Source organism: Adelges cooleyi, unplaced genomic scaffold (genome assembly GCF_023614345.1).
Source record: "Adelges cooleyi isolate 19-005CV unplaced genomic scaffold, UGA_ACOO_1.1 ACOO_flye_CR_arks_rails_tigmint_CR_PRNA_115, whole genome shotgun sequence".
NCBI classification, from domain to species: Eukaryota; Metazoa; Arthropoda; class Insecta; order Hemiptera; family Adelgidae; genus Adelges; species Adelges cooleyi.
This window is the reverse complement of record NW_026095768.1, coordinates 700,798-709,858: the sequence shown is the minus strand read 5'-3', so window position 1 is coordinate 709,858 and position 9,061 is coordinate 700,798. Positions and strand designations below refer to the sequence as shown.

The 9,061-nt window shown below is 31.9% G+C and overlaps 2 protein-coding genes across 2 annotated transcripts; both read right to left on the bottom strand.

Moving 5' to 3' along the window:
• Positions 1-1,610: 1,610 nt before the first annotated feature.
• Positions 1,611-4,091, bottom strand: LOC126847672 (transcription factor Adf-1-like). The gene is made up of 2 exons (XM_050588051.1): positions 3,944-4,091; positions 1,611-2,395 (listed from the first exon to the last, which is right to left on the bottom strand). Exons 1-2 carry the CDS (start codon positions 4,089-4,091, stop codon positions 1,611-1,613), a joined length of 933 nt encoding a protein of 310 aa, XP_050444008.1.
• Positions 4,092-6,437: 2,346 nt separating this feature from the next.
• Positions 6,438-7,749, bottom strand: LOC126847671 (uncharacterized). The gene is made up of 3 exons (XM_050588050.1): positions 7,668-7,749; positions 7,424-7,605; positions 6,438-6,611 (listed from the first exon to the last, which is right to left on the bottom strand). The coding sequence occupies exons 1-3, from the start codon at positions 7,747-7,749 to the stop codon at positions 6,438-6,440; spliced, it is 438 nt and encodes a 145-aa protein (XP_050444007.1).
• Positions 7,750-9,061: the final 1,312 nt, after the last annotated feature.

Here is a 9,061-nt window from a genome sequence, read left to right as displayed (position 1 = left end):
AAATTACTATATTTTAAATGTTACAATTTTTGAAATTATAATTAAACTTCAATTAAAGTTCGATTTTAATAACTTTATGAACTTCCAAGATACAATATTATATTTATAAACTTCTAACTATATATATTTTTACATATCATATTACTGATAAATAAAAAGAAGCTTAATTTTTATATGATACCCTCAATTAATTACAATAATTTTCATACAACAAACATAGGAAATAAAATTAAACTAATCATAAAAAAATACTGAAATTTATAGTAAAAAATTACTTAAATTTGGTATAATAAAATCAACAAAACCAATATTTAATCCTTCAAGCCTGATAATTGATTTATACTTACAGACTGCAATGGCTCAATACATTTATTGTGAATTGAGTTCTCATTGTGAATTGAGTTCTCGTTGTTAATTGTGTTCTCATTGTTAGTTAAGTTTTCATTATGATTTGTATTATCATTAATTTCATTTCCAGAATTTGATGTAAAATTAGGCATCTAAAAAAATTAATATTTTACCATGGTAAAAGACAAAGTATACACATTTCCAAGTACTTTATAAGATTGAAAGTCTGGATGACTAAAAATTATAAAACTTTAAAAAACACTTACTTCACACAAACGAGCAGAATCTGTAGTTTCCACTGCCCTCCTTGTCTGGTGTTATTTATCCATACTTTTCTACGTTGGGGTTGAGCTGGAAATCTGAACATACGGTACCCTTGAGTACTACGATTCGTACAGTCTACAGCACAACACGACATTTAAAAAAAAACAAATTACAAATTAAACAAAACTTTACACCCAAATCAATTCTTACAATAAAAAATTCAATTGGCGGTATTTTGTGTTGATAGATAACAGTATATCTTGCAACCAAAATGGCGGATGCGTATACTCTCATATATAGAGCCTTAGGCCGGGCGCCCACCAAAGTAACATGGCATATAGCGTGGCGAGTAAAGTAGCAAACACGTAGCAGTAGCGTAACACATGTGTCGCTCAACGCTTACCAAAGTAACATGGCAAACTAGTAGTTGTCAAATGTCTTCTTCGTCAGACGATGAATGTGCTCTCCAATTAGTGAATTTAATTAATATAAATAATGCAAGTTGTCAACAAAGAAGATATTGGGTGCATCCCTACTGGCAAAAAAATAAAAAAATAAACGTGGGGCTTTTGATGTATTTAAAGAGCTACATGAATACCCAGAGCGATTCCAATCATTTTACAGGATGAGTAGCAATACTTTTAACTTGTTACTACTAAAAGTGGGACCATCTATCAGAAAACAAGATACAAACTTCAGAGAGTCAGTCCTCCCTGAAGAACGTCTTTTAATAACTTTGAGGTAAGTAATTATATATAACTTAATACTAATTATAGCTTAAAAACTTTAATAAAATATACACAAAACAAAAAATCAGTATTACATTCTCCTTAATAAAAATATAAACATAATAGTATCGTATAAAAATAACAGTTTAATACTTTTATAATGCTTAAAATTAATATTAATATTATTATTATTCAGTACATAGTTTATTAATTTTTAAAATTACTTAAAAGTTACTTTACTTTCAAAATGTTGTCGAAGTTATTAATCACCTACTTTCTTCTTGGAAACTCTATGTCACTTTGCTTTGTTAAAAAACTTGTTTGTCCCAATAATATTGAACCTTGTTGTTCTTCATTGGGATAAATTGGGAATGGAATATTTAGTTGGTTAAAAGGGGGCAGTAGCTCGTAGACAGGACGTTGTTGTTGATGATCTAGATTAATCAATGGCGTAGAATTGTTGGACGTCGTTGTTGTGTCTACATTTTTCTCATTCAATATGTTCATAGCCATATTTAAAATTCCAATTTTATATCGCCTCTTTTGGTCCTTATTCATATCTTTCATGTCTGGCAGAAGACTCATAAGAAATGATACGTCAGGGTCTTGAGGAGCTTTTTCGGAAGTTCCAGTTTTATTTTTTTTAGATTGAAAATAATCATAAGCTGATTTATTTACGTCAGAAAGAGATACATCTTGTTTCGACACTTTTAGTTTTTTATTTGGTGGGTGAGGAGGTAACTCATCAGACGATGTGTTGTCTTCATGTTGATTTAATGTTATTTCGTCTTCGAATACATTAGACACACTATTTTCTTCATTATTAGACCCTTCAGAGGGACTAATGGACTTTTGTGAGCAAGAAAAGTTATAATCGTTACTCATGGATGACACTGACTGGCGAGACTTGGTAAATGGATGTAAAAAGTGCATGTATTCTGCGAGGTAGTAAGGCTTCTTGGGTTTTGTAGCAGCACCAGAAGGTCCAATGGCTGACTTTAAATGGCGGGTATAAGAACCTCTTAAGTTTTTCCATCGTTCTTTACAATCCGATACTGTAATGGTAAAATTATATGATTAAAATAAAAAATGATTATAATTACTCATGATATAACTTTAATTAAAGGGTAACACATTAAAAAATAAAATCAATTAATAAGGAAGCCAACAAAATAGGGTAATAAAAGATTACCTAACTAATTAAATATCATAATTTATATTTCATTTATTAACTTAAAACGTATAGACGAATTTACGTATATACTTATTTTCAGATATTTTGCAACAGGATGCTCTTTCAAAGCTCTGTCTTTTTATTTTCTGAGAGGTCATACTACAATTAGAAGAATTGTATTTGAAAAGTCACAAGCAATTTGGGAAAATTTGCAACCTGAATACATGCCAACCCCTACAAAAGAGCATTGGTTAAAAGTGGCCAATCGTTATTGGGAACTGTAGAATTTACCTAATTGCGTGGGGAGTATTGATGGGAAACATATCAAAATTAAAGCGCCTCCAAATTCTGGATCATCGTTTTTTAACTACAAGGGATACTTTTCCATAATTTTAATGGCTGTATCAGATGCAGATGGATTATTTTTATCAGTTGACATTGGTGAGTATGGAAGAAATAGTGATGGAATAGCACTAAAAGAAAGTGTTTTTGGAAAAGCATTATTTAGTGAACAGCTTAATCTTCCAGAACCTATTCCTTTGCCTTACGAAGACGATGTTTTCCCATATTATTTTACAGTTGATGAAGCATTTCCCTTAACTAATCATATAATGAGACCATATCCTCGCAGACAATTAACAAATGAAAGAAGAATATTTAATTATAGAATTTCAAGAGGTCGAAAATCAGTAGAGTGTTCTTTTGATATGTTAGCCTCAAAGTTTAAACTTTTGGAAACACCTATCCATTGTGATGTGCAAAAAGTGGATTGTATTGTCCAGGCTCTTTGCGTACTACATAATTTCGTACGTATTCATGATGGGATATTTTCGGAACCAGTTATGGAGCAAGAAGAAAACCATTATTTAAACGATGACCAACTTAGTCAAAACTATAATCATGGAAATAACCAAAGACCAACGAATAATGCAATTAACTTAAGAAATCGTTTGTGTAATTTTTTTTCAAAGCCTAGTATTGAGTAATAATCATATAATTTTTTTTACTAACTAAAAGTGTTTGTATTTACCATAAGTAATTTCAAATTAATTGTATTAACTTTAAATTGTCATACATTATTATGTTTAAATAGAAAACATTAAAAAAAATAATAATATAAATTTATCATTTTTAAATATAAATTTTAAGTAAACAGTCAAATAAATATTTCATGTCTTGGTAAATTAATTATTGATAGAAAGAAATCATATATATAATATTTAAATTTATTATAAATGGTATACTATTTTACGAGTTTTATTTATACCCTATTAAAACATGATTTTAAACAACTATATTGTATAAAACACCAAATTGTTTACCACAAATATGTTATGTATTAGTTCTAATACAAAAATAGAATGTTAATAATAATTATAAATTATATTTAGTATTGTATTGACCCAGTATAACATTATATATTACTTACCTGTTGCTGATAGTTGCTTAGCAATCATTTCCCAAGCTCTGTCAACTATTTGTTTATTGCTATGATCTGCTTTTGTGTGGTCATATATGCACGGACTTGTTTCAATCATAGCCACAAACTTTATGTTAAAATCCGGGTCGTCTTTCATATTAATTATTTTGTACAGTAATTATTTATGTGCAGAATAAACTACTAGGTATGTAGAATTTACTGATAATCGATCTAGCTCGTGACAAAAAATGGAGCATGTTGCAATCAAATGACAGTGACGTAGCGTGAAACTTGTGGTAACACTGCCACATCAGTGTAGTCGGCGTTAATCCATATGTTTACATTGTTTTAATCAAAGTCGCATGCTAGATGCACGTTACTTGCTACAACACTCGCCACGCTATAAGCCTATACTTTGGTGGGCGCCCGTAGTCTCTTCCAGCCGCTGTCAGCTATTTAGTTTGGCCACACCCCTTCGCATTGGCCTGCTACCGCATGACTGATTTTCATTTTTGTTATCAATAGTTTCTTGATGTATTTCCGGTTCTCTCCGAGAATAAGATATATAATACCCCATTCAAGTTTTAATAATATTTTAATATCTACGTTTTCTAAATAAGCATAATTACAAATTAAACGATGTCTTTAACATATCTAAGTCATATACCTAAGTATTTGAGCCCTACTCACTAATTAATGAGTTTCACTATTTTCGCCCAATTAGACTGATGTGTATTAAACCTCTTGAATTATATTACCAGACCAGTTTAAGTACACAAGGAAATGGAAAGACGGGGATACCTAGTAATCAAGATGCTTTGTTAAATTTAAGAAAGAAAAACGATATTTATTTATCTAAATGTTCGATAATATTTTAAACACAATAAAGTATGCACAATATGCTTAAAAAAAAACTAATGTTAGTGTTCTTAATACTAAAAAAAAGACAATCGTAGATACTATACCAGCTAATTAAAACTAATACTATTTACAAATGTACAATACCAGCTCACGAAAGAGACCTTGCATTTAACGCAATCAAGCGAGCGATGATGGTTGGAGAGACCGAGCTGGCAAAGATGGCTAATGAAACCAAGCGGGCGAAGATGGTTGAAGAGACCAAGCGAGCTACTATGATTGAAAGACCAAGCGGATGAAGTTGGCTGATTGCCGGAAAGGCAATGTTTTTGGTACCCAAAGTTATGTGTACCAACTTAGTACAACGTAAAAGAAGCGTATGGTGGCGCTAAGTTGCATAAAATACAACGAGAAAAAACAGGAGTTTTTTCTGGCGTACACGGTACTTGTGCGGTGCGTAGAAGGCGAACAGCAACAACAGTAATTAAGCGGACGACGGCAACAACAATAATCAGTGAGATGATATCAGCTGTTTTTACTGATATTGTTGACCAGCCGTTAACAGTACATATACTCAACATGACTATAACATCAAGAGGAATGACTTGTCAAACTGATCCTCCACTTCACCAAGTCAAACATTGCCTGACTAGGCATTACAATATATTTGAAGAATAATCTTCGATACTATCTTGTTTTGTATGTTTATAAAAATATAAGTATATGCGTGAGGCGGAAAGACAAAGTATAAATATTCCTTGAAGCGTTTGGATAACTAGTATATTTAGAATATTTAACCTTCATGCGCTCGCGCGTCCTAAAGTTACACTGCCGCTCGCGAGGACGGCAATTTGGCCGTCCTTATTTTTTTATTATTTTCGTGAGTTATTCTTTATTTAAGGTGGATGTTTCGAAATATTTACAGTCAATTACCTCTAAAACAACATTGGAACATAAAAAATGTTGACCAAAAATGTTTATTTAAAAAATAATAGAAAATCCTTCTTTCGCTCGCATGGACGGCAAATTGGCCGTCCTTTTAAATTTTCGAGAAAAATGTTCTTCAGAGTACTGAGGTAGTGGTAAAAGGTTCTTGTAATTTCTATTGACACTTGCCTTTCCTATATGCCTCCTTTTTCATAATATAAATCCAGATCGTAAGTATAAAAAATACAGGTAAAAATTCTCGTTTTCGCTCGCGTGGACGGCAAGTTGGCCGTCATACTGACACTACTGAGTTTGTGGCTATACTGAACTGCTGGGGTGGACTGGTTTGACCAAGTTCGATCATATTCTATCGGAGGGATGTATAACTAGAGAATACATACCCTTCTCACCGTTTCCTTGGCACTTTGCACAATAATATTTGCGAAAATTTATAAGGACGCCAATTTGTCGTCCGCGCGAGCGCATGAAGGTTAAAGTATATTCTATTACTATATCATGGTATATGGGTATCTGCTGACTGATCAGATTCGTTTTAGAGAAAACCGTATTCGCATATACGAAGATAGAAATGTAGAATATGTTTATGGAATACAATAATTAAACGAGTTTCAATCAAATATTTTTTGTTTATTTTTAATAATACAGATGAATATGTTAATTACAATATTAATGTAATTTTGAAAGTGCGTTGGTATTTTCAGTTTCGTGAACCATCTGGCTGCGGAGTGACAGACAGATATGTCAAAACACCTTTACCCGGTATAGGTTTTATTGCCACATACGCTCTTCCGTCTGGGGACCAGTGTTTCATGTAAACGTTAATCGGGCCCATAGGCGGCAAAGAAGGTATTTGAGCTGTCATGTGTTTTCCCTGAAAAAAAATTGATAAATTCCATATTAAATATTAATATAACCACACATTATGAATTATTTGAAACATTCCAACTATTGTTACAAATTTCACACGCAGTTTTTTCGAATGAAAAACGTTTTATTTTAGGTTTGTGGAAACTAAGACACTATCTCAAGAATTAAGTATAGATCGGAATAAAATTGTAAGACATTAGAAAAAACATTTATTGAATATAATTAATTTTGTTCATGGAATCTATGTATGCAAATATAAAAAAAATAGTATAACATGTTTAATAGTGGGCGAATATTACAGAAACGATTGTGTAACAATTGAAGGATTTGTGACAATATCAACTTCGCATATGACCTAGATTCTAAGATATAAAAGAGCTTTAGTATTAGGTGTTGGGTACCATTATCCTGTATAACTGTAACGTTGATACAAAACTGTTTTGTATATTATAATCTATTATTGTACAGTATATTTTATGTTTAATAGTGTTGTGTTAAATCATATTATCGTTGTGTTTTTAATTCTACTTAAATACTAAACGTAAGATGTACAATTGTATATCTCATTGATATTAAAATATATTAATATGTTTGGGGTTTTAAAAATAATTTCTAATTAATAGGAAATATTATTGTGGTATTTGTGTCACTCCAAATTAATTTCTTGTCAAAGTATAAACAAAAAAAATTTCCTTAATAAGGTCAATGTAATACTTCTTTATATAGAAATCGCAAACCACCATGTTATAGGTAATTCCAAATAAACAGGTCTCATTAAATATGCCATTACATAAAACAATTTGTTTGAAATCTTACTATTGCTTCTGGAAAGGGAGACAATACAGCTGGCGGGCTTTCTGAAAATATCCCGTGCAAGATGCCAGCTCGGACCATTATGCGCAAATACTGAATATAATCGTTGCGAATTTTAAGATTTTCCAGACTGTCGTCGGGCAGCATTGACAACTTGTGCACCCACTCGGTGCATCGTACTCTATCTGCAATATATACATACATACATTCGAATCTTTTCAGGGCTCTTTGCACATTTATTTCATACCGAATTGGTCCTCTAACTTGAAAGAATTATTAACGATGTCTCTCAAAGCAAATTTAAATTCTTCGTTGTCCTTCAGCGACATGTTCCTTTATGAGATCAAATTATTTATAATGGATATAATAGTATCGATGAAACCGTTAAAACTTTTAAATCAAATGCATGAAGTTTGTAAATTATTTTATTGATTTAGGTGTTTGTTTTATTATGTATAATATAAATAACTATTTAATTTTAGCCAATATTTCCATTATCAAATTACAGTAGTTCATAAATATTTATAATTAATAAATAGAAATGCCAGCGTCTAAAATAAATCCAATGATGGAGGTTATTTTGGGAACATAACGAGTGTAAAAGATTTCGATTGTTAATCGCCTAAAAATCAAGAAAAAGTTTAAAAAATTAGTTATTTATGTTAGAAGAGAGATTAGGACAATGAAAATAAAGATTGGAAAGTTACAAATTATAGCAAGTTCATTATGTAAATAGCAGTAAAAGGAGGAGGAATTGAGACGGATGAGAAAGAAGAAGCCAGGAAGCAGATTATGACCGTTTTCAAAACAGCAGAAAGCAACCATGAGATGACAAGGAATGTCAAAACCTCTAAACTATAGATTACGACGGGATACGTCATAATTTGCGGTGGTAGGAAAGAGACCAAAAGCAGCGATTATAAAGGAAAGAAATGAGAATAGAATTTAGTCGAAAATGTAAGGGGTTCAGCTCGCTCATTTCCAGCAATACCAACATGGCCTGCTACAAATCAGTGCTACCAACATGGGTCTGTAATTTGCAACATCTGTCGGATTCCCAGACATTAAGATAGGCGTAACCCGACTTATTTTTCAAACAGAAGGAAAAATACCTTCACTTGTTAAAAATTATAGTGACTGGTAAACTGAGAGTGAAATGATAGCGGTACAGTAGAAAGGCAGAATTGCTATCCGGGCCAGTACCACGAGTATTTGATAAGGAGCATAGCGCTTCTTTGACCTCTTCAGTAGATAGGTATAAATTTGAAGAAAGGAAAGAAAATTGTTGGTTTGTGAACTCATCCGATAAAGCATTAGAAGTAAATCGTAGCAACTTGGTCACCGGTTGCCTTGATCTCACCAAGATGAACCTCATCTGGTATTGTACTGATACCTCGGTTACTCCGAACAAATTCCCAAAATGATTTAGATATTTTGCGTAAACGCCCCTGCATATAAAGCAAATCATTTTTGTAGAGACGCTTAGATTCGGATTTACATCGGGCGCACAGTTGGGAGAAAATAGAGTAACGATAATAACAACCTAGTATTTTATATAATTTATGAGATTGTTTTTTCATTATAAGAAGGTCTTTTGGACTACTTGAGACCCATTGAGGGAATGTGGAGTTACACACTAAC

Bases quoted from the DNA above. Each gene is read 5' to 3' on its own strand.
- LOC126847671 (XM_050588050.1), bottom strand. From the start codon at position 7,749: ATGTCGCTGAAGGACAACGAAGAATTTAAATTTGCTTTGAGAGACATC. The intron at 7,606-7,667 runs GTATGAAATAAA...TATATATTGCAG, and splicing joins CAAGTTAGAGGACCAATTCG to ATAGAGTACGATGCACCGAG. The intron at 6,612-7,423 runs GTAAGATTTCAA...ATTTTTTTTCAG, and splicing joins CTCCCTTTCCAGAAGCAATA to GGAAAACACATGACAGCTCA.
- LOC126847672 (XM_050588051.1), bottom strand. From the start codon at position 4,091: ATGAAAGACGACCCGGATTTTAACATAAAGTTTGTGGCTATGATTGAA. The intron at 2,396-3,943 runs GTAAGTAATATA...TTACCATTACAG, and splicing joins TAAGCAACTATCAGCAACAG to TATCGGATTGTAAAGAACGA.